The 25,569-nt window shown below is 53.8% G+C and overlaps 1 protein-coding gene across 4 annotated transcripts in view; it reads right to left on the bottom strand.

Annotated features, from left to right (window-relative positions):
* Positions 1 to 25,569, bottom strand: part of ZNF385C (zinc finger protein 385C) — a 73,281-nt gene that overhangs the window by 30,979 nt on the left and 16,733 nt on the right. For all 4 annotated transcript variants that reach the window (XM_030808132.1, XM_030808129.1, XM_030808131.1 and 1 more), the window contains exon 2: positions 6,919 to 7,170. In XM_030808132.1, coding sequence (XP_030663992.1) covers positions 6,919 to 7,168 — 250 coding nt within the window. In that variant the 5' untranslated portion in view covers positions 7,169 to 7,170. The remainder of the gene's footprint in view (positions 1 to 6,918; positions 7,171 to 25,569) is intronic.

Raw genomic sequence — 25,569 nt, 5'->3', positions numbered from 1 at the left:
GCAGAGTAGGGGAGCCTAGCTTTGGCCTGCCACTCTGACCACTGCCCCTCTCCTGCTGGAAGGCACAGGGACATGTAGTGTAGCTGCAGCCTTCTTGGCCCTGAAATCCACTATAGTCTGACTCGATCTCTGCTATCCTGTCCCCCGTACTGTCTACCTTGCACTCCCTGACTAAGGTTCTTCAGGCCATTTCAGCAAGCCAGAGCTTAAGTCATTTCAGAAATGCCCTCCTCTCCCCTCTTGTGTCATGTTGCAATGGATGCCATGGGGCAGGCCCACTCTGAATTGGATGACTGGGTTCTTTCTACCAAGAGACAAGGGAGGGACTGGTTGACTTTAAGAAGCTAGTCTCCCTGTCCCTAGCCAGATGGCTGGCATCTCCCCATTTTTCAGTTGAGCACACCAAGGGACAGGGCAGAGGAGTGGCCATAGGTCCCGAGCATTTGTGGAATCATCTGTTGGGACAGCCTGCCCTCTCTGGGCCATACTCCTCCCCATTCTCAAACCTGGCTCAGTTGCTCCTAATATATGCTGTTCTCCTCAGCAGGGCATTGGAGAGGAGTGTGAGATAGAATTTAGAGCCAGAAACCTGGGGCTGGGTTGCAAGGGCTCACGCCTCTAATTCCAGCACTTTGGGAGGCTGAGGTGGGAGGATTGCTTGGGGCCAAGAGTTTGAGACCAGCCTGGGCAGCATAGTGAGATCTTGTGATATGGTTTGGCTTTGTCCCCATCCAAATCTTATCTTGAATTGTAGCTCCCATAATTCCCTCATGTTGTGGGAGGGATCCAGTGGGAGATGATTGAATCATGGGGGCAGTTTCTCCCATACAGTTCTCGTGGTAGTGAATAAGTCTCACGAGATCTGATGGGTTTAGGAGGGGAAACCCCTTTCACTTGGCTGTCATTCTTTTGTCTGCCACCATGTGAGACGTGCCTTTCACCTTCCATCATGACTGTGAGGCCTCCCCAGCCATGTGGAACTGTGAGTCCATTAAACCTCTTTCTTTTGTAAACTGCCCGGTCTCTGGTATGTCTTTATCAGCAGCGTGAAAATGGACTAATACACCCTATCTCTACAAAAATTTTTAAAAATAAAAAAAAATTTAGCCAGGCATGATGGTACATGCCTGTAGTCACAGCTACTTAGAAGGCCAAGGGAGGAGGACTGCTTGAGCCCAGGAGGCGAAAGATGCAGTGAGCTATGATTGTGCCAGGTACTCCAGCCTGGGCAACAGAACAAGACGTTGTCTCAATAAACAAAACAAAACAAAATAGAGTCAGAAACCTAGGACCCAAACCCAGCTGTGTGGCCTTGGGTGTTACCTAATCTCCCTGAGCCCCACTCTCCCAGTTTATAAAGTGAGACTGAATGTCATCATCCGTGCCTAGGATGGCTGGGTGAGAAGGGAATGCCATGCTGCAGGTGCAAGTGCTTTGTTCAGCTCCTAAGCAGATCCTCCGTGTGGGGCTGGGGGTAGGTCATTGCCCCTTGCCCAGCTGTCCCCTGATGCCCTGTACTGGCTCAACATCTGCATCAGAGGTTAGTGCAAGGGGACAGCAAACTTCTGTCTCTTTGCAGATGTCAGAGAATCACTTAAAGTTTTTTAGGGGTGTGTGTGTGTGTGTGTGTGTATGTGTGTGTGTGTGTGATGGTCCATAGGGTCATGGAGTTCAGCCTTCTTCTGGGGAAGGTCCCTGTGCCACACCCCCATTGGGAGGAGAGGCAAGGGGGTGAAAGAAGGCTCAAGATGCATTCCTGAAGAATGAAAGAGGCCAGGCGCAGTGGCTTACGCCTATAATCCCAGCACTTTGGGAGGCTGAGGCAGGCGGATCACCTGAGGTCAGGAGTTTGAGACCAGCCTGGCTAATATGGTGAAACTCCGTCTCTACTAAAAATACAATATTAGCCGGGCATGGTGGCAGGTGCCTGTAATCCCAGCTACTAGAGAGGCTGAGGCAGGAGAATCGCTTGAACCTGGGAAGTGGAGGTTGCAGTGAGTTAGGATCACACCACTGCACGACAGTGGGCGACAGCCTGGGCGACAGCGTGAGACTCTGTCTCAAAAAAAAGAAAAAAGAATGAAAGAGCCTCCTGGGTAGGAGACAGATGGGGGGTGGGCAGGGTAAGTCGGGGTAGTGCTTGGAGGAGGGAGACGAAGTGTGGGTTCCTGCTGCTTCCTCCTCCTGTGCCCCTCCAAGGTATTCCAGGGCTCACTCAGCACTGGGAGTGAGAATTCCAGGAGCCAGATACTGCTGAGGAAGGAGGTCTCTGACTGAGATCTTGGCGAGGAGGCTCAGAGAGGGGAGAACCACCCCCCAGTCTCCCTCCCACAGACGGCCTCTGGGGACGTAAGCAGGAGAGGGTCCCTGCCTTACTGCCTGTGACCGCCTGTCACTGTGGAAGCCTCCAGCCCTGCAGGCCCCTAATCAAAGCGACAGCTCCCACGGAAAAGTGCCCCTCCTGGCTGCCACAGGCCCGAGACCTCGTGTCTTAATCTGGCATGGTGCCCTGGACACTGGGTGCCTAGGACCAATGCAGCACAGTCAAGGCTGCCCACACTTAGCCTCAGCCTCCCTGGAATGGCTGTGGCTCTCTGCATTTTCCCCAGGGAGCCTCCACCGGGGAGCTCCACCCTAAGGGCTCTCTGCTTTGTGGAGAGGGGCACACCGGCCTAGTCCCCACCTGGGCAGAGCTGGAAGAGGCATCCAGGGCGGCTGAGCGTCCCAGCGTGCTTCCCCTCGCCCTGCCCCCCACCTCAGGGGCAGTTGCTGGCATCTTTTTTTATTTTTATTTTTTGAGATGGAGTCTCTATCGCCCAGGCTAGAGTGCAGTGGCGTGATCTCAGCTCACTGCAACGTCTACCTCCCGGGTTCAAGTGATTCTCCTGCTACAGCCTCCCAAGTAGCTGGGACTACAGGTACCCCACAACCATGCCTGGCTAATTTTTGTGTTTTTTGTAGAGATGGGGTTTCGCCATGTTGTCCAGGCTGGTCTCAAATTCTTGACCTCAAGTGATCCACGTGCCTCAGCCTCCCAAAGTGTTGGGATGACAGGTGTGAGCCACCGCGCCCGACCAAGTTGCTAGCATCTTCTTGCTGGGGGCTGCCCTCCACCCCCAGCTCTCAGATAACTGAGGAGACAGGAGAAAGCCAGGGGAGGGGGGTGGGTGTTGGGAGGGTCATGGCCCAGTGCAGGCCCAGAGTTCACCAGGCCAATGGAGAAGGCAGCTTCTCTAGCTGGAGCCCCAGAATTCCAGGGCTCCTGGAAATCTAAGGACCCGTCCCCACTGCCTTAGGCACAGCTGTCACTCCCCCCCCCACCCCACTCCCACGGTGCTGGTCACTCCTCCTAGGTTGGGTGGCTGAAAAGGTCTGGTTCCATGTCTGCCTCCCCTTCTAGACTGTGAGTGCCCAGAGGCAGGTACCAGGCACTGCTCAGTGGTACTGCCCAGCATCCTGCCTGAGCCCAGCACAGGGCTGGAGGGAGAGGTGATGGATGACACACAACGGTTGGCCAGTGACTTCACAGGTCCGATTTAACAATCTGGACTGGAGTATCAGGCCTCACATCTCCTGATGACCCCTAAGATGGTGCCCACATGCCCCTGTTCTGACCCAGTACTGAGGGGCATGGGGACTGTGGGAAGAGGGAAACCAGGTAGAGGGGGAGTCCGCAGCCATCTGGGCAGCCTGTCTCTAGCTGGGACTCTCTTCTGGAGCTGTGACTTTTTTGTTGTTGTTGTTTGTTTGTTTGTTTAAGACAGAGTCTCATTCTGTCTCCCAGGCTGGAGTGCAGTGCTGCGATCTCAGCTCACTGCAACCTCCGCCTCCCGGGTTCAAGCGATTTTTGTGACTCAGCCTCGCCAGTACCTGGGATTACAGGCATGTGCTACCATGCCCGGCTAATTTTTGTATTTTTAGTAGAGATGGGGTTTCACCATATTGGCCAGGCTGGTCTCAAACTCCTGACCTCAAGTTATCCTCCTGCCTCGGCCTCCTAAAGTGTTGGGATTACAGGCGTGAGCCTCCGCACCTGGCCCTGGAGCGGTGGTCTTTCTCCTCTCCCCGCACCTGCTCCCTTCATCTTGGTGTGGTGGGATTGGGGAGGGAGGAGCTTTTACCACAGGGACCGTTGCCCAGGAAGTAAGGCCTGAAGAGGCTGTGTTACAAGAAGAACAAAGACCAGATAACATCCTCAGCCACAGGACTGGCCTTCCCCACTCAGTGCCAGCCCTCCATTTCTGTCTCCCTCTCAGCCCCCCCTTTCTGATAACTGAGCTGCCCTCCGTGGCACTGCCTAAGCTAGAGTTGTCCGTGGCACCCTCCACACACCCCACATCCCATTGGTCACCAAGTCTTGACAGTTCTGCTAAAGAAAAGGCTCCAGAGTCTATTTCTCCATTTCACCTCACTTTCCTTCTTATGTACCCTCGAGCCAGAGACACCTAAAAACACTAACTACTCCTGCTCAAACCGCTTCTGCGATGCCCATCACCTTCAGAACAAAGGTCAAAGCCCAGCCTGGTGGCAAGGCTGTTGCAGGTGGCTCCTGCTGTCCTCTCCACACCCCGCACACTCCCTGCACACACCCAGCACACTGATGGCCAGTGACTTCACAGGTCCGATTTAACAATCTGGACTGGAGTACCAGGCCTCATGTCTCCTGATGACCCCTAAGATTGTGCCCCCACCCCCCCACCCGAAGAGCCATGGGCTTGCAGGCCTCAGTGCCATTGATCCAGCCGCTTCCCTGCCTGGGATCCTCTCTTTGTCTCCAGTATCCACCATCAATGTCACTTCCCATGTCAGTTTGCCTCTCCCTCCTCTGACTTCTTTTTTTATTTTATTTTTATTTTATTTTTTTTGAGACAGGGTCTCCCTCTGTTGCCCAGGCTGGAGTGCAATGGTGTGATCTCAGCTCACTGCAGCCTCCACCTCCTGGGCTCAAGCAATTCTCGTGCCTCAGCCTCCCAAGTAGCGGGGACTACAGGTGCCCACCACCACACCAGGCTAATATTTTGTTTTTTTAGTAGATGAGGTTTTGCCATGTTGCCCAGGCTGGTCTCGAACTCCTGAGCTCAGGCAATCTGCCCACTTTAGGGTCCCAAAATGTTGGGATTACAGGTGTGAGCCTAGCCCCTCCTCTGACTTCTTGAGGCACCCTGAATCCACCTCTAGGAAGCCTGTTATTATCTTGAAACAAACTCATCTGCATGTGTAGTTATTTAGATAGCTTTTTCCTGACAGGCAGATATGATGTCTTTTAAAAACGTGAATCTCCCAAAAGCAGCTTACACCTAGTAGGTGGTCAATAAATATTTGGTGAATTAATGAGTTACTTTTTTTTTTTTTTTTGAGACAGGGTCTCGCTGTGTCGCCCAGGCTGGAGTGCAGTGGCACAATCTCACCTCACTGCAACCTCCACCTCCTGGGTTCAAGTGATTCGTCTACCTCAGCCTCCTGAGTAGCTGGGACTACAGGTGTGTGCCACCATACCCGGCTAATTTTTGCATTTTTAGTAGAAATGGGGTTTTGCCATGTTGGCCAGGCTGGTCTCAAACTCCTGGCCTTAAGTGACCCACCTGCCTCAGCCTCCCAAAGTGCTAGGATTACAGGCATGAGCCACCATGCCCAGCCAATGAGTGACTTTTGAATCCAGACAGACACATACGCTCCAGAAACACCCATCAGTCAGATACTGTCTTGCTCAGAGTCACGCTTTTGGTGTCCAGCCTGAAATAATTGGGTGGGGAGAAGCTGGTCCCAGTCACCAGAGCATGCTGGCCTTTGCTTATGCTGTGACCTCTGCCTGTAATGCCCCTACTCCCCTCATCCATGTTCCGAGGCTCAGCCCCTTCTTCCTTCAGGAGACTTTCCTGGTGCCCCCAGGGACTGCAGCTTTGCCTTTGTGCCCTGAGGGTATGTCCCATGAGGCAACCACAACCCTTATCTCTTTTCACATCTGTCTCCACCCAAAAGACCCACTCAATCTTGGGGAGGGTGGTAAGCAGAGAGATTGGATCTTACTTGTCTCCGGCCTACAGGATTGTGTGTGTGGAGCGGGGGACACAGTGGGTGCCCCATGAATGTCACCAAAAGAGAAGACAGCCCTCAAGAAGGTGTCTGAGGTCAGAGCGTAGCCTCCGGCAAAACTGCCAACCACGGCTGCAAGGTAGGTTTCTGTTGGCCTCCCCCAGGAGCCAGGGGTAAGTTCCCGCCTTTCCCACCTCCCCACACTGGGCCTGAATGTGAATCTGTTTGCTCTGCCAACAGCAGCCTGGGCAGTTCTTACTTTCCCTGTGGCCCCTGTGCACCTGTCAGCTAGAATCACCCTCATGGAGGCATTCACCCATTTCCCCCAGAAACCTGTCTTGCAGCCAGCTGCCCCTTCCAAGCTCACAGCCAAACCTCTGCAAAGTCACCCCAGCTAGGGAGAAGCAGAAATCCTGGCCGGGAGTCCAAAGGAAGAGGGACCTCCCCCTTGTCCCTGGGTTGGAGTGCTGTGTACCTTGCTGACCTTGGCCTTCAGAGACCACAGACCTGAGCTGGAGCCTGGGACCCCCACCCCACAGATGAGGCCCTTGTCTGAAAGCCTGTGGCTACCGGGAGGCTCCAGGCTGGAGAAGTGCTGCTTAGGAGTCCTGATCCCAAAAGACCCCACAGGGAGAGTCCCTAGAAACAAAGACCCAAGAGGCGGCCTGAGGACCCACAGATTGCGAGAGGTCCTAGAGAAGGGTTGTCCAGATGCAGAATAAAACTTGCATCAGAGGGGGCTTCAGACCCTAAGACCCCATTGAGGGCACCCCAGACGCAAAGACCCCCATGGAGGGAGGCCACAGACCCAGAGCCCCTCAGAGGGGCCCAGACAGAGATACTCCCCAAACCAAATTTGTAGGAGCAGCGTCCCTCCACACTGACCTGGCCCTGAGGGGCTTTTCCCCAAGCTGAGCTGCCGAAGCCGCCTCTGGTGGGCCCGCCCCCCACAGTGCACCTGGGCCTGGGCCGCCGAGTTCAGCTGGATGTTGCAGACATCACAGAGCGTGTACGATGGCCGCTTTCTTTCTCGCTTGGGCTTAGGTGGTTCTGGGGGCCGAGGGGGGCACTCAGCAGCTCCAGATATGGGGGGCTCCTTCTCAGCCGGTGGGGGTGGGCTCAGTGGCCGCTTCATATCTGAGTGGATAGAGAGGGAGACAAATGAACGCCAAATGGTTGTGAATGCTTAGAGAGAGCAGGAGGGGCTCAAGACGGGGAGACACGGAGCTCTGTATCCTCTTATCCCTCTGAAACGCCCCAGCCCGAGGATGGTGGAAGGGCGCATAATGGGGTCTATTTCAAGCAAAGCAGCATTAAAACTTGGGACTCTTGGTGGCTCACGCCTGTAATCCCAGCACTTTGGGAGGCCAAGGCGGGCAGGTCACCTGAGGTCAGGAGTTTGAGACCAGCCTGACCAACATGGTGAAACCCCGTCTCTACTAAAAATACATAATTTGCTGGGCATGGTGGCGCATGCCTGTAATCCCAGCTACTCAGGAGGCTGATGCAGGAGAATCGCTTGAACCCAGGAGGCGGAGGTTGCAGTGATCCGAGATCGGGCATCATTGCACTCCAGCTTGCACAAGAGCGAAACTCCATTTCAGAAAGAAAAACCAACAAAAAACAAAAACAAAAAAACTTGGGACTTTCTGGAAGGGTGTCCGACATGTCTACACATGGGGAGGCCAAGACACCTGGGGACTCGGAGGGCCGCAGAACATATCTCAGAGAGGGGGACTGGAGTCTTGGAGGAAATGTGGTCACTGAGGGAGAGGCAGCGGCAAGGCCAGCTGAGTCACATTTGAGGAAGCAAGAGTCCTGTTCTCAGCTCCGCAGCAAGCGCTGGCAATCTTGTGACAGCCAGGCATGTGGCGCTTACTGGAGACGCAGCAGCTGCCAGCCAAAAACACAACCTTCCTGTGCCCTGCACCCAGCAGGGTGACATTCACAAATGGTGACAGTGTGTGAAGCCATCCCAACCCCTGCTCCACGTGGCTCCAGATGCCCCCTGCTGTCTTGGCCACCGAGGCCAAGGCAACAGTTGGTGGTTTTGGTAGAGACCTGAGCCTTGCTGCCTGGGTTGGCTGAACACAGCGCCCCTGCCCCTGCGCCGTCCCCCAACGCGCGCACGCGTGCATACACACACACACACACACACACACACACACACACACACACACACATTCTGTCTCTCCTGGACCCTTAAGTGGCCCCTCCAGGCCCCCATCTCCCATAGACAGTCTTTCCTTTCCGAGTCACTGCTCTGAAACTTGCCCTGCCTGACTTGTCTGCCTCTAACCATTTCTATTCTGGGGCTGCTCGGTGAATTTTGCCTTCTCTTGGAAATCTGCGCGCATGCTTCCTGCCTCTGCTTCAGACAGGGGCTTCCTGAGAGCAAGATCTGTGTCCCTCCCTCAGGCTGGGGCAACCCCAAGGCTAGGGTCTGGGTGAGTCATTACTGAGCCCATCTCTCCTGTTATGGACTGAAGTGTGTCCCCTCAAAATGCATATGTTGAAGTAATAACCCCCAGTACCTTAGAAAGTAACTCTATTTGGAGATGGGGTCTTCAAAGAGGTAATTAAGTTAATGAGGTCATACTGGTGGGCCCTAATTCATATGATGGGTGTCTTTATTTTTTTCAAGATGGAGTCTTGCTCTGTCACCCAGGATGTAGTGCAGTGGTGTGACCTCAGCTCACTGCAACCTCCACCTCCTGGGTTCAAGTGATTCTCCTGCCTCAGCCTCCCGAGTAGCTGGGACCACAGGTGTCCACCACCACACCCAGCTAATTTTTGTATTTTTAGTAGAGACAGGGTTTCGCCATGTTGTCCAGGCTGGTCTCGACCTCCTGACCTCAGGTGATCCTCCCACCTTGGCCTCCCAAAGTGCTGGGATTACAGCCATGAGCCACTGCACCCAGTGGGAGACAGAGTCTTACTCTGTCACCCAGGCTGGAGTGCAGTGGCACAATCTCAGCTCACTGCAACCTCTGCCTCCCGGATTCAAGCAATTCTCTTGCCTCAGCCTCCTGAGTAGCTGGGATTACAAGCATCCGCCACCACACCCAGCTGATTTTTGTATTTTTTTTGTAGAGATGGGGTAGTGCCATGTTGGCCAGGCTGGTCTCGGACTCCTGGCCTCAAGTGATCTGCTCACCTCAGCCTCCCAAAGTGCTGGGATTTCAGGTGTGAGCCACCGTGCTGGGTCTCATATGACTGGTGTCTTTATAAGAAGAGGAAATTTGGACACAGATAGTTATAGAGGGAAGATCATCTTCAAGCCAAGGAGAGAGGCCTTTGAAGAAATGAACCCTCCTGACACCTTGATCTTGGACTTCTAGCCTCCAGAACTGTGAGAAATTATGTCTCCACTGTCGAAGCCACTGAGTCTGTGGTACTTTGTTATGGCAACCTGAGCAGACAAGCTCATCTCCCCAGAGGGCATTTCCTGTGTTCTGAGGCCCATGCTTACTTTGCAGATCAGACCAGTCCAGTGATGCCACAATGTTTTCACAAGACCACACATCCAACAGTGGAGCCCCCATCTGAACGAGGAAAATTAATTTTACAAGCCCATGGCCAAAAACCTGCCTGTAGTCCCCAGATGCCACCCCCATTCTCAGTAAGCTGCTTGTCCTTTTTGTGAGCACTGATCCCACATAACATGTCTGTTGTGACAAGTGTGGGGACTGTGTGTGGAAGGAACAGAGGAGCACAGCGATAAGGGCAGGAGCTCTTTGAAATTTTATGTATGTTTAAAATTTCAGTAGAGACAGGGTCTCACTATGTTGCCCAGGCTGGTCTCGAACTTCTGTGCTCACGTGGTCTGCCCGCCTCGGCATCCCTAAGTGCTGGGGTTACAGGCATGAGCCACCATGCCCGGCCAAGAGCAGGAGCTCCATGCTGATTCACACCTGGGTTCAAATCATACACACATTGTGGGGATTAGATGAGCTGATCTATAATCTATGTAATACGCTTCTCGGTGCCCTACAAAATCAGCTGTTTTTTTGTTTGTTTGTTTTGTTTTGTTTGAGACAGGGTCTCACACTGTCGCCCAGGCTGGAATGCAGTGGTGCTATTTCAGCTCACTGCAACCTCTGCCTCCCGGGTGCAAGTGATTCTCCTGCCTCAGCCTCCTGAGTAGGTGGGACTACAGGCATGTGCCACCACTCCCAGCTAATTTTTGTATTTTTAGTAGAGACAGAGTTTCACAATGTTGGCCATGATGGTCTCGATCCCTTGACTTCGTGATCCGCCCACCTTGGCCTCCCAAAGTGCTGGGATTACAAGCATGAGCCACCGGTACCCGGCCAATCAGCTGTTATTAATACATAGTGTGTCTGTCTCTTGCAGCTTGTGAGTGAAGTCTGTCACCCTGTGTGTCTGTCATGATGTACCTGGGTCACTGCAAATGTCTCTGTTACCCCGTTTGTTGAGGTGAATCTGTGTCACTCACTCTGTGTGCATGTCACAGTGTAGCTGTGCCATGGTGTGGGTGTCGTTGTGCCCAGACTATGAAATGAGACTGTCACTGAACATCTGAGACTCACTATGTGATATCGGTTGAATTGTGTCCCCCAAAATTCAATATATTGACATCCTAATCCCCAGCAGTTTCAGAATACGACCTTATTTGGAAATAGGGTCGTTGCAGATGCTATTAAGATAAGGCCAGACTGGTATAGGGTGGGCCCCTAATCCAATATACATGACTGGTGTCCTTATAAAAAGGTGAAATTGACTGGGCACAGTGGCTCACGCCTGTAATCCCAGCACTTTGGGAGGCCAAGGCGGGTGGATCACGAGGTCAGGAGTTCAAGACCAGCCTGGCCAACATGGTGAAACCCTGTCTCCACTAAAAATACAAAAAAATTAGCTGGGCGCAGTGGTGGGCGCCTGTAATCCCAGGTACTCAGGAGGCTGAGGCAAGAGAATTGCTTGAACCTGGGAGGCAGAGGTTGCAGCGAGTTAAGATCGTGCCACTGTGCTTAAGCCTAGGTAACAGAGCAAGACTCCGTCTCAGGAAAAAAAAAAAAGAGAGAGAGAGAGAGAGAGACAGGGTCTTGCTCTGTTGCCCAGGCTGAAGTGGAGCAGTGTGATCATAGCTCACTGTAACCTCAAACACTTGGGCTCAATAGATCCTCCAGCCTTGGGCTCCCAAAATGCTGGGATCACGGTTATGAGCCACTGCACCCAGCCTTGCTGACACATATTGATCTTGGACTTTTAGGATCCAGAACTGAGACAATAAACTTCTATTGTTTAAATGCCACCCAGCCTGTGGCACTTTGTTATGGGAGCCCTAGCAAATTAACGCGTCATAGATCTGACCCTGGTGTGGTCATAAGTGCTTGGTGATTTGATGGTCCAAACTCTGCTGCTAGGGTTTGGATGTTGTGTCTGGGCGGCAGTTCCACAGATAGCTTCCAGGTGGCGCAGCAAACAACCAGTGGGAAGGTAGGTGAAGACTCGGTACCCCCTGGGCATGACAGACCCCAGTCCCCACACTCAAGGGGCAACGCAGCTGTCTCCTGGAGCCACACCATGGGTCCAGGGTATAGCTCTTCCCACAGAGGGCACACTGGAGGTCGCTGCCATTGTGAGAAGGCCCCCATTGCTGCATGGAGCCCCCCACCAATATTTTGCACCTTCTTACCTCTAGATGGAGGTCATCACAGCGACTCCCCTGCCTCTCAATGTCCTCCCCAACCATCCCAGCAGGAGGAGGCAGGAAGAAGCTCTTAGGTGCAAGTGTTGGTGGGGGGAAAGGTCCCATTCCCCGGGTGGAGGCTTCAGAGGAATGAGATTTTCCTGGCCATGCCAAGGAGAGCTGCCTGCCCCGCCAGCATGGGGACAGGGGTATTTTGAAATCTCAGTGCAGTTTATGACAGGCAGGCCGGGGACATGGCCCAAGAGAGCAAATATCTGCCACGCAGCTGATTAAACCTCTGTGATATATAGCCTCTGGGCTCACGGGGCCGCCTGGATTCCGGGCTAATTGTGTTCCCCCCAGCCAGGCTGCTGGGCCTGCCGCAGCCTGCCCTGCCTGACCCAGCCTTCCCAGCTGTCCCCTTAGGAGCCACTCTGCCCCAGCTAAGCTAGGGGAGCCCAGTCAGAAAGTGTGGAGGGGTGGGCAGTGACGGGAGCACACAGGTCTGTCTAACCCTGCCCTGAGCATCGGCAGCTCGGCATCCCCAACCCTGGCCCCTACTCAGAGCCAGCATGACCCACCCTAGCAGGACCTACACTTGGACAGGACCTAGTCCACATGCTGCCTTAAGCAGATGGGGAAACTGAGTCCCAGAGCAGGGCAGTGGACTTGCTTCAAAGCAAATGGAAAGACGATGCATGAGCTGATTATAGAGGCTTCCCTGTCTTTCTTTTCACCCCCCAGCTGCTTACATCACGTCTTCTTTATGAAATAAAAACCCCATTTATTGAGGGCTTACTGTGGGCCAGGTGCTTGACAAAAAGGGTCTTTTTTCTTTTTTGTGGGGGATGGGGTTTGACTGTTTCCCAGGCTCCAGGCTGGCCTCAAACTCGTAGGGCTCAAGTGAACCTCCTGCCCCAGCCTCCCAAGTAGCTGGGATTACCGGCATGTGCCACCATGCCCACACAGGATCTCTCTTAAACTTCACAATTCCATGAGATGAGCACCATTATTAACCTGTTATCCCACTGCATAGATTAGAGAACAGGCTTTGGGAGGTTCTGTGGCTGGACCTGGACCTATGCTTGTCTGACTCAAAGCCCAAGTCCTTACCCACTGCCCCATCCCACCTCTCCTTAAAGCCTGCCAAGCCCTGACCTGAACTGATGGGTGGGGAGGGGGCCACAGATTCAGAGAAGGGCTCCGCGGAGGGGCAGGGTTGTGCAGCCCCTTCAGGGCCAGTGCCTGGCAGAGAGGGGCTACACCCTGGATAGAAAGAGGTGGGGCCAGAGCCAAAGAGGTGGGGAGGAAGGACAAGGGGAAAGCAGAGAAAAAGAGCGTGTATGTACCCATCCGTCTGTCTGTCTGGGATTTCTACAGGAAGCTGGTTAAATCTCCCTCTGTTCCCTGTCTTCCCTGAGAGATGGGCTGAGGCTGCTTTAGAGAGGGCAGGGGTTGGGCCCTGGGAGGGAGCCACCCACTTGGAGGCAGGCTCACACCACCTGCGCTGGAGAGCTGTGTAGCCCAGGTTCTGTCTGCCTGTGTGTCTGTCAATGTGGAGCTGGGGGGTGGGGTGGGGGGAGCACTCAGGCAGGGCTCTGGGGTCCCATCTCCACCACTTCTGGCTGGGTGACAAATGCACATGAGGTCCCTGGGTTTCCATGGGGTCCTTGGCCACCGTGAGGTGATGAGATTCCCTGCCTGTCCATCCAGAGAGGGCTGAATGGAGGGGACTGTGGAGGCCAGAAAACAGGCAGCAGATGGTTGTTTCTGCTGCAGCCTGGGAAAGGAGTCCTCCAGAAAAGGCTGCTTCTCCTAAAGAGGTAACCGGAGAGGAAGGTTCGAGGCCTGTCCCCAGCCTTTGGCAGAGCATGAAGGGTTCCCTCCTCAAACCCTTAACAAGCCCAGTTACCCTCTGGCATTTTCCTCCATGTCAGCCAACAGCCACCCTCCCGCCTCCCCAGCCTACTTCCCAGACCGGGCCAGGCTGGCTGGCCGGCCAAACTTGGGCCAGACCCTGCCTCGCTGGGCTTTGGTTTCCTGTCTTTAAAGAGAGGGGGCCAGGCGCGGTGGCTCATGCCTGTAATCCCAGCATTTTGGGAGGCCAAGGCAGGTGGATCACCTGAGGTTGGGAGTTTGAGACCAGCCTGGCCAACATGGTGAAACCCCGTCTCTACTAAAGATAAAAAAATTAGCCAACATGGTGGTGAGTGCCTGTAATCCCAACTACTCGGGATGCTGAGGCAGGAGAATTGCTTGAACCTGGGAGGCGGAGGTTGCAGTGAGCTGAGATTGCATCACTGCACTCCAGCCCCAGAGACAGTGAGACTCCGTCTCAAAAAAATAAATAAGTAAAAAATAGCCGGGCACGGTGGCTCACGCCTGTAATCCTGGCACTTTGGGAGGCCGAGGAGGGCGGATCATGAGGTCAGGAGATCGAGACCATCCTGGCTAACACGATGAAACCCCGTCTCTACCAAAAATACAAAAAATTAGCTGGGCGTGGTGGTGGGTGCCTGTAGTCCCACTACTCAGGAGGCTGAGGCAGGAGAATGGCGTGAACCTGGGAGGTGGAGCTTGCAGTGAGCCGAGATCGCACCACTGTACTCCAGCCTGGGCGACAGAGCGAGACTCCATCTCAAAATAAATAAATAAATAAATAAATAAATAAATAAATAAATAAATAAGTAATAATAGGCTGGACGCGGTGGCTCATGCCTGTAATCCCAGCACTTTGGGAGGCAGAGGCAGGTGCATTACCTGAGGCCAGGAGTTTGAGACCAGCCTGGCAAACATAGCAAAACCCCATCTCTACTAAAACTACAAAAATTAGCTGGGTGTGGTGGCAGGTGCCTGTGATCCTAGCTACTAGCGGATGCTTGTAATCCCAGCTACTCAGGAGGCTGAGGCAGGAGAATTGCTTGAACCCGGGAGGCGGAGGTTGCAGTGAGCCGAGATTGTGCCACTGCACTCCAGCCTGTGCGACAGAGCAAGACTCCATCTCAAAAAAATAAAAAATAAAATAAGTAAGAGAGGGGATTGGGCTCCTAGGTCCTTTGCAGGCTGAATTGCAGTGGCCACACAGAGCAGCTACTGCTAAGGTGGAAGGTAGTGGAGGCCAAGGTATATGATTCTGCCTTAGCCTGGGAGAAAAGCAGGGTGGGTGCGCCTGGTGGCAAGTGCCTGTTACCCCCGGAGCACAACAGAAACATCGCCTCCATGAATCCTCAGAACAATCCTGCGAGGCTTGACGCATGAGGCAACTGAGGCTCAGCGTCACAAAGAGGGGCAAGTAGGTAGGGCCAGGTCTCCTCCATTCTATGAGGCAAGGGCAGGGGGTGAGGACCCTGGCAGCCCCTATCCCAGTCATTCACGGGGTCACAGGCAGGAGTGTGGGATCCTGGCCCTCCCTACCAGCCCAGCTGCAGAGAGAAGCACCTGGAAGAAGAGAAGCCTCATCTGTTCCTGTCCTAGCAGAGTGCAAGCCTTCCTGGGCCTGGGTACCCGCTGAGTATCCCTGAGGGGCCGTCAATGAGCATTTTGGCTTCTCCACTCTGCCACCTCGCCACTGCCCTCTCCCAGCACCGACACCTCCCCAGGGCGAGGAAGGGGAAACAGCCTTCTTTAGTGGTGTGGCCACCATAGAGTGGCACCCATCCCAACTATTCCATGGGCCCAGGGAGCTGGGGTCACCCAGGGCCACACCCTGAGATCCCCTCAGAGGATCCAGAGGAGTCGAGTCACCTGCGCCAGCCCCCAGCACATACACCCCTGCTTTGCCAGAACAGGAGGCTCGGGGGCTAGGCAACAGCTGGTCCAGGTGCCAGGTGAGGGGTTCTGCTGGACACACCCAAGGTGGCCATGTCTGTCTTCCCATCTGAAGTGGTGACAGAGGAAGCCTGTCACCTTCCCCTGGGGCCTTCTGGGTGCTGGGGATTTCAGGAGTGAGCTGCTGAAAGCCAACACTCCAGCTCCAAGGGAGCGAGACAGGGCACAGGAGGTGAAGGAGCAGGATGGTCCAGAGGTGAGGTCACTGTCCCCTACCGCCTCCCCTCCCTGGTCTGCCCTGTCCTCATCCCCAGTTGTCCGCATCCTCCAGAGGGCCTCAGTCCCTCCTGACACCCCCAAAGACAGGGGCTGGCTCTGCTGGCCACTGAGACTCCCCTAAAGACCCCTACCCTCAGGAAGGAAGTCCTTCTTGCTGTCTAACCTGCATCTCTCCTTGGAGGGTCCACAGTGGCAACACAGAACAGCTGCCTGTAAGGTGGGGTGGTTGTCTCCGTACCCCCTGTCCTTGTCTCTGCTGCCAGGCAAAGCCCAGGAAATCTGACCTGTTGCCCTGATCACACTCAGGAGGCAGAGAAGACCTGCCTGCCCCATGCCCCCTCCTAGGAGCACCAGGGCTCAGGATCCTGGTACAGCCCGGGTTTATCTCCTGCCTGCTCTCCCTGCCCAATCCCATAAGACCCGGAAGGGGAGCTCCCTCAAACCCCACTCCCTGCCTTCCACTAGTCACCACGTCCAAGTCAGGGCAGGGGCCTAAGTCCTGGAAGCCAGAAGGAGGAGGGTTGGGAGCTCCTGGGACTGTTCCTGAGTTGTGGGTGGGGGCAGAGTGCTCTGGCCAGGGGCCCCCCCATGCCCCCTGCTGAAGCTGAGACATTCTGCACGTTGGAGGTACGAAGGGACGGGACAGGAAGTCCTCCAATGACTGTGAATGAGGTGGAGGGTGGGGGAGCAGGAGTATTCTTTGCACCCCCCAAAAGATAATTGTTGCTCTTCCCTCCCCCACCCCTTCCCTTCTATTCCATCTCAGTGTTGATAGGGGTGGATCAACTTCTGGATTCTCTAAACTTCTTAAGAAAAGACGGTGGGTTATTTGGTCGCGCCCCCTATCTCCTGGAGAATGGTCCCTTCCTTAGGGTGGGTGGGAGTAGAGGGGGAGTCTCACCCTCTACTCCCTCTCTCCCCCTAATGGGAGCTGGAAGTCCTTCTTGCCATCACCCTTGCTGTCCTCCTCGCGACCTCAGTTTCCGGTTAAGTTGCGGTTCTTTCCCGGTCACCAAGCGAGAAGGGTCTCCACCGCTGCCCCCAGCAGAGTGGAGAGCCACCTAAGCGCTGAGCACGCGGCGGGCCCCCTCCCGCCGGCTCTGCCCCCGCGGCGCGTGGGTCCGGGATGGGCGGCGGGGAGTGCGGGCCCGAGTCTGGCGCCCGCGCCTACCTGGAGAGCGCTCCGGACAAACCCGGCTGCGTCCAGCCGCTCGCGGCCACCCGGGGCGGTCCTGAGTCACAGCTCCCGGCCCCTCGCCTCCCGGGACAGCCGCCGCGTCTCCGAGCCCGCCCCCGGGCGGCCCGACGGGAGCAGGTGCCAGGAGCCGCGCCATCCCGGCCGGCCCAGGAGAGCCTTGGCGGGAGAGGGGCTCAGCGGTGGAGCTCCCCGGGTGGGAGGAAGAGAGGGGAGACTCGGAGGCTCTCCTGGCTGAAGAGCTGGGCGCACGGGTGAGTATCCCGCCTACCCCGGCTGACCAGGCCCAGCGTACCTGAGGGCTCCCCAGGGGTCCCAGAGCTCAGGGAAGGGGACCCCAAACTGGCTGCCTTCCCCCACCCCCTGTCAGCACCCCCTTCTGCCCCTGGCTGCTACCTCTGGCAAGCAGGCCCCTCTTTTGGGAGGAAACTCAGGGAGTGGGAGGAAGTTGACATTCATGGACCACCTGCTGGGTGCCAGGGGGATCACACTGAAACCTCAGAACCACTCTGCCCAGAGCCGGTGCAGTTCCCCATTTTACAGACCAGGAAATGAAAGACTGGGGACTTAGGTGGGCGCGGTGGCTCACGCCTGTAATCCCAGCACTTTGGGAGGTCGAGGCGGGCGGATCACTTGAGGTCAGGAGTTCGAGACCAGCATGGCCAACATGGTGAAACCCTGTCTCTACTAAAAATACAAAAATTAGGCGGGGGTAGTGGCACACCTGTAATCCCAGCTACTCAGGAGGCTGAGGTGGGAGAATCGCTTGAACCTGGGAAGCGGAGGTTGCAATGAGCCAAAATCACCCCATTGCACTACTCCAGCCTGGGTAAGAAAAGTGAAACTTCATCTCAAAAAAAAAAAGATTGTGGACCTTAAGTAACTGGTCCAAAATCACACAGGAAGGGGACACCAAATGGGAGACTCCAGGCTGCTCCTAGGCACTATCTCTGGAGGTCAGGGGGGACAGCCAGAGTCTGCTGGGGAGACTTCACTGGTGTGTGTGGCTGAGAGTCCTTTCTGATTCCTCCCAGGGGATCAAAGCACAGGGTCCAGCACACAGTGGGCACACACAGGGGCACGGAGCCAACCAGGGAGAGCAGGAGGCAGGGGCTGGTGGCACAACCTCCTAAGAGCACTGTCACCATTCTGTTGTTGGAGAAGCAATAACGGGGTAAGAGAGCAAGAAAGAGCCAAGGAAAGCGGACACAGAGGGCTCTTGCAGCCAAAGAAGAAGTGGCGGTGCCATTCACCTGCCTGGCACTGGGGCAGGCCTACTGGGGACCAGGCCACGCAGAGAGGAAGCCCCATGGTGGGGAGCCTCAGGGACACCTCACCCACGGTACCACCAAGTCTCCTAACACTTCCTGGTTCACCCATCCACCAACTCACCCCTGCCTTGGGCCTTGCCCCTGCTCTCCCCTCAGTCTGGAACATCCTCCCGACATTCACAGAGATACCTCCTTGTCACTCAGGCCCCAGCTCAAATGTTACCTCCCCAGGACCCCCTTTCCCCAGCTTCATCACTCTTTGTCTCAGACTCAGTTTACCACCCTCTTAGGGTATCTCTCAGGTTGTAATTCTTTTGTTTGGACGCTGACCTGTCTCCCCCATGAGGGCAGGGCCCTTATTTCCCAGCTATCCACAACACCAGTGCAAAGCTTACTGCATACTTAATAGATGCTCAATAAATAGTTGTTGAATGAATAATAAATGCATTTCCACTTTTAAGATAAATCCACATTAAATTGTACATTTTAAATGGGGGAATTGTATGGTATGCAATTATATTTCAATAAAGCAGTTACTAAAGATTTTTTTTTTTTTTTTGAGACGGAGTCTCACTCTGTCTCCCAGGCTGGAGTGCAATGGCACAACCTCGGCTCACTGCAACCTCCATCTCCCAGGTTCAAGTGATTTTCCTGCCTCAGCCTCCCGAGTAGTTGGGACTACAGGCACCTACCATCATGTCTGGCTAATTTTTGTATTTTTATTAGAGACAGGATTTCACCATGTTGGGCAGGATGGTCTCGACACCTGACCTCACGTTCCACCCGCCTCAGCCTCCCAAAGTGCTGGGATTACAGGTGTGAGCCACCGCGCCTGGCCAAAGATGTTTTTAAAAAATAAATCCAGGGTGAGGAGGATGGTCATGGTACACCATATGTACCTCACTATCCCACAGCACACGCATCCTCTTAACTTAATCCGGTCACACTGCTCTCCATCACAGTCCACATCCTGTGGCTGTCCATGGAGAATTGCAGTTGTTCAGACTTGGAAGGGATCTTAGAGGCCATCCTGTCCCTTTTGTAGCAGCTTTGACAAAGTATCCTCTGGCCTCTGCCTGAACGTGCCAATGATGGGGAGATCACTACCTAACAAGATGGCCCATTCCACTATGCTAACGTTAATTAAAATGCAGGGTTGGAACCTTGCTTGCGTACTCGTCCTAGATTTGCTGCCTGGTAACACAGAAAACATGCACTGCACTTTCCACAGCCAGAGAAACACAGCAGGCAGCTTCTTCCTAAAGGGACTCTTCTCCCAGCTAAAGAGACCCATTTGCCTCAGCTATTCTTCCCCTGACATGGTCACCTCCTCCAGGAAGCCTTTGAAGATGTGCCTCCCCCTTGTATGTGCTCCCGGGGCACCTTGTATGAGACCCTAATACTGGCCTTATCACACTGTATTAATTAAACTGTCTCTCCCAAACCCTGCTTTGGTTACCCGACTATACTGAGGGCTCCTCCCCCAGGGTAGTTCTGGGCCTTCATTCATTTCCTTTGCCTGGTACCTTGCATGGTGACCAACTGACCTGATCTAAACCACTTAATTAAAAATGTGTTGAATAAATGGTTTCTGGGTGTTGGATTATCCCAGTTACATTCCTTTAAACTCCTTTTTTTTTGATGGAGTCTTGCACTGTCGCCCGGGCTGGAGTGCAGTGGCACGATCTCAGCTCACTGCAAGCTCCGCCCCCCGGGTTCACACCATTCTCCTGCCTCAGCCTCCCGAGCAGCTGGGACTACAGGCACCCACCACCACGCCCGACTAATTTTTTGTATTTTTAGTAGAGACAGGGTTTCACCGTGTTAGCCAGGATGGTCTCAATCTCCTGACCTCATGATCCACCCGCCTCGGCCTCTCAAAGTGCTGGGATTACAGGCGTGAGCCACCGCGCCCGGCACATTCCTCTGAACTCTTTTAGGGTTTTGGTATCCTCCATAGAACAGAAAACGGGACAGCACAACGTCCCCCCATCTCTGCCCTCCTCTGTGAATGCTGCCCATCCCTCAGCTTTTCTTCAGCCTTGAACTAGCTCTACATAGAGCTGAGCGTCCTTGAAACCCCCAGGTCTATTTTCATGTGATGCACTGGTGAGTTCAGTCTCCCTATCCCAGCCCCCGAGTGAGTGGTAGTTTCCTGCACTGGGAGGCCCAGACTGTATGTTTGGGCTTGCTGCCTCTCCCATTCTGCTCAGCCTGTTGAAATCATTCAGCAGGACCACAGGTGCCAGCTTAGTGCCACCCACAAAGACGTGGCTTCACCTAGATACCTAGGAATAACACACTGCTAAACTCCAACTCTGCACGCAGGCAAAACACTGCCATCTATTGTGGGCCTTCTCTGTGCCAGATCCTTCCCATGCCCTTTCCCACTCATTTTGTCCCCTACTAACCCTGAAAGGTTGCTACTACTCTCCTGATTTTGAAGATAAAGAGGGGGAGGCTCTGGCCGGACGCGGTGGCTCACACCTGTAATCCCAACACTTTGGGAGGCCAAGGCAGCCGGATCACGAGGTCAGGAGATCGAGACCATCCTGGCTAACACAGTGAAACCCCGTCTCTACTAAAAATACAAAAAAAATTGGCTGGGCGTGGTGGCGGGCGCCTGTAGTCCCAGCTACTCGGGAGGCTGAGGCAGGAGAATGGTGTGAACCCAGGGGGCGGAGCTGGCAGCCAGCCGAGATCCTGCCACTGCACTCCAGCCTGGGCGACAAAGCGAGACTCTGTCTCAAACAAACAAACAAAAAAAAACAAAGAGGGGGAGGCTCTGAGAAGTTAACTTACCTGCCCAAGGTCACACAGCTAGAAAGGGGCAGAGTGGGGATTTGAACCCCATTGGATGACTCCAAAGTCTAGGCTATCTCTTTCTTTTATACCATGGTGCATCTAAAGGCCTTATCCCAATATGCCCAGTAACTTTTTTCCTGCAAAGGTGGGGTGAAGAGGAAGAGCAAATGGAAAAGCTCTTCCCGGTAATGGAGACCTGGGGTGCGAGGTGGTGCCAGCCCTCCCTGGTCCACCTTCCACTTGCCCAGTGAGGGATTCAGGCCCCTTAAATATTGCCCTCCCCACTCCAGAAAATGACGCTTAGTCTAAATAAAGCCTCTGAGTCTCCAGTTTGACCATTCCAGCTCTCGCTACTGGCCAGTCTCATCCACTGTCTCCTCTTCCTCTGTTTTGTCTATGGATGACTCGTCAGCCCTAGAACAGTGCCTGGCACACAGAAAGTAACGAAGACATATTGCTGGATTTGAGGAATGAACCAACTCTCACTGTGGGTGCAAAGAGAAATGGATCAGGCACCTTGCTCTGACTGTGAGTTTAGGCAAGTTACTTCCCCTATCTGAACTTCAGTTTCCTTATCTCTAAAACAGGGCAATTAACAGGTAACAGTGTAGAGGATGGTGTGACATCATGCCTGCAAAGTACCCCATATAATATGTGCCCAACTAATAGTAGGGGCGTCATTAATTAGGTGTTGCTGGTCCCGGCTTTAGAGAGAGGGACATTGAGGTTCAGAAAGGTGAAGGAACTTATGCAACCCTCAACATTACACAGCTTGGAAGAGGCCCATACAGAACAGCAGCTGATGGGCCTGGATTTAAGGCTGTGCCCTTTTTCTTGCTCCTGGGGCCTTTTCCAAATGTTCGATAAGTAACATTTCTACTACAAAGATAAGAGGTGGTTAAAAGAATTGTTCATAATAATAACACTAAGGGCCCCAGCTGAAGCAAAGCCTGTAGCAAAGGGACTCAGGCAAGGAGCAGAGACCCCAGCCCAGCCAGCAGCTTCCCTGCTCGGCCCACAGCCCAGACTGGGGCTAGGACGGGTGGCGTCATTCTGGACTCCTGGGCTCTAGGAGGGTGGGAGAGGCCCCAACAGTGGGTAGGCCTGTCCCACCCCACCCATCATGGGTTCTTTCTGCTCCCACTGAAAGGGCAGACTCTCTAGTGGCTTGAACAAGTCCACTGTGACCCCTCCCCCCACGTTTTGCCTCCTAAAATAGCCCAGAGCCACCATGTGCCCAGGGCGGCTCCCCACTGGTTGCAAATCCCCCTGAAATCAAATCCCCATCCTGCCCCAAGGAGGACGGCACCACCTCCTGCCACCGCTGGGCTCCAGCGCCAGCCAGGCTCCCCCAGTGGAAACTGGGACAGTTGTCCTTCACAGTGACCGGGATATAAATCCCCAAATAATGAGACAGGCGCTGGGAACACAGAACCAGACACGGTGCTAATTGGTTTGCTTCTGGGAGAGATGAGGTGGAGACAACAGTAACAGGCCTCAGTTTCCCTGGCGGTGTATTGGGGTGGGGGGATGCAAGGGCCAGGGATCCCTGGCTGGGCTGATTTTCTACACCTTCTGACTGGCCTCACAACCTACTAACCAGCCGCACTTTTTAGGATATTAAATTCCCAGATGTAAAAGGAAAGGGCTGGGGTCTCCTGGTCCAGATCCTGAGGTAGGAAGCCTAGAATCTCTACCATGATCCAGACACACCTTCTTTCCATTAAGAAAAAGAAAAAAAATTCAACCAAGACTCAGATCCTTCCCAGTATGCATGGGGACTGGGGGAGAGGGGAGGCAGGGAACCCAGCGCAACCTCCCTGCTCCTCATGTGAGGTTGGTAATGGATTCTTGGACAAGCCCAAGGTCCTCAGTTTGCAGTAATCAGGATGAGATTATCACATTAAACTTTCAAAGTCTTTGCTCAAAAAGCAGCAGCAGCAGCTGACACCCTTGACTCCCCCGACTTTCCCACTGTCACCTTCTCCTGGACCATGACCAGATGAGCTCCAGATACAGGCCACATGGAGGCTCCACTGCGCTGGGGCAGAGGCAGGGGCATGGACAGGATGATCTCTCTGGGGGTGGCCTCAGGGTTGTGGTAAGATGGAAGGGGGAGGAGGTGGGGGAGAGAGGTGAGCAAGTGTGTCTGCGGGTGTAATTTGGAGCGACTGCGGGGAACTGGAGTAACTTGAAGTCAGGCAAACGTGTTTACGTTGCAACTTCGCCACTAACCATGTGACTGGGAACTTGTCCCTTCTCTTCACATCTTAGTTTCCTTGTCTGTAAAATGGAGATAATGGTAACAATGCCTAATAATAACTCCTCTGACTCAAGGCTGATGTCTGAGAAGATTAAATAAGATAACATAGAATATACTAGCCAGGCACAGTGGCTCATGCCTGTAATCTCGGCACCTTGGAAGGATGGAAGGACCAGGTGGGTGGATTGCTTGAGCCCAGGAGTTTGAGACCAGCCTGAGAAACATGACAAAACCCTGTCTCGCCAAAAAAAAAAAAAAAAAAAAAAAAAAAAACCAAAAAAACACAAAACAAAAAACATATATATATGAACAAAAATTAACTGGGCACGGTGGTGCACACCTGTAATCCCAACTACTGGGGAGACTGAGATGGGAGATTGAGGCTGCAGCGAGCCATGATCACACCACTGCACTCCAGCCTGGGTGACAGTGAGACTCTGTCTCAAAAAAAAAAAAAAAATACTGACCAGGCACAGTGGCTCACGCCTGTAATCCCAGCACTTGGGGAAGCTGAGGCAGGAGGATCACTTGAGGCCAGGAGTTTGAGACTCTATCTTTACAAAAAAAAAAAAAAATTAGTTGACCATGGTGGTGCATGTCTGTAGTCCCAGCTACTCAGGAGGCTGGGGCAGGAGGATCATTTGGGCCCAGGAGTTGAAGACCACAGTGAGCTACTATTGTGATACTGCACTCCAGCCTGGGTGAAAGAGCAAGACTGTCTTCCCCCATCACCCCCCAAAAAAAGAAAGAAGGAAAATGCCCTAGAAACTGTAAAAGCCCACTGCGATGTGAGGGATGATGTCATTAGTTACAGCAGGAGGGATGGTGATAAGACCATAGGAAGAACTTCCTCACAGCTGTGCATGGGAAACTAATGGAGCAAAAAAAAAGAAAGAAGACAAACAGGCTTGGGTAGAATGCCAGAGATCTCATCAATGATCCACTCTCCCAACCCAGGGTGCCCATCCCCATGTCCAGGCTCCCCTCCTGCCCATCATCTTGCCTCCCAAGGCTGCCAGGCAGCCGTCAATTTTTCCCAACACAGAGCTCTATTCAGCTTGTATTTGTTGCCAACACAACGGAAATTATTTCAACCTCCTCATGCAGCTTGGCAGAGCTACCTGGGGTGTGTAGGAGAGGCCAGAGCTGGAAGAAAGGAGGCTGGAAATTGGGGTGTCCAACAGCGGGGTGGCCCTCTCTCCAGAATATTAGCTGCAATCGCAGCATTCTAGAAGGCAGTCACCTTCCTGAGAGGACAGCCTTATACTGCCCTGTGGAAGGGAAGGGAAAGCCTGAGGATCCAGGGGTCCTCCCGGGGACCTTGGCCACCTTTCCTCTTACTTAAAGAGCTGCATTCAGAAGGTGTTGGGAAGGAAAGGCCCTGACTACCAGCCAGGTTCAACCCTGCGGAAATTAAGATCTGTAAGTCTCCCTGAACCTCCCTTCATTTCCTGAAGCTTTTATTTAGTTTGTCCAGCAGGATCCTCCCATCCCAGCCCACTGATTCAGGCCTTGCGGTCCTCTCCTCCTCCTCAATATGAGAAACTAATCCTAACCCATCCTAACCTCACAAGGATGGAGGCAGATTGAGGATGACTCCAAGATTCCAGGGTCACCTGGGGTGGGGAAGGGAGAGCCTCCAAGTCCATTGGCTGAGGGAGACGGTGGGGTATCCGTGGTCCACCTTGCTAGCCAGGGAGCAGCTGCTGACCACAGCAAAGTCCTCCTCTCAAATCAGTCCAGTGGGTGGAGGCACACAGCCGTTGCAGGCCATGAAGAAGGAGGCCTTTCAAAACCAGCTGAGAGGTTCCAAGAAACGCCCTGAGGACAGGCTGTGTCAACATGTCCTGTGCCCCGCAGGCCGGCTGGTGCAGCTTCCAAGAAGCTTCCCACAGCAGGGCCACTCAGAGGCCTTGGCTGGAAGGCAGGACAGGGTGGAGGACACAGCCTGAGCTCCAGGAGCCATCAGACCTTGGGCGAAGTCCTTACCTCTCTGATCTATAAAATGGACTCAGTAGTATATACCTCATGGGGTTGTTGGGAGAACCAAGAGGTGATATAGGGATAGTGTCTCCCTTTGTGCCTGGCACAGAGTAGGGGGTCGATAAATTCACTCAATAAACATTTATTGAACACCTACTATATGCCAGCCCGTCCGCTCTATACCCTGGGATCTAGCAGTGAACGGAATTCCAAAGGGCCCTCATGTAACTTGCAAATCTGGGTTAGGGGAAGGAGGATGGGCGCAGACAATAAGCAGATAAACACGTGAATCAGGATGGACGAGGGCTTGCAGAAGACT

Source organism: Nomascus leucogenys, unplaced genomic scaffold (genome assembly GCF_006542625.1).
Source record: "Nomascus leucogenys isolate Asia unplaced genomic scaffold, Asia_NLE_v1 Super-Scaffold_285, whole genome shotgun sequence".
Lineage (NCBI taxonomy): Eukaryota > Metazoa > Chordata > Mammalia > Primates > Hylobatidae > Nomascus > Nomascus leucogenys.
Note: the sequence above shows the minus strand (reverse complement) of the source record. Positions and strands in the feature narration are given on the sequence as shown.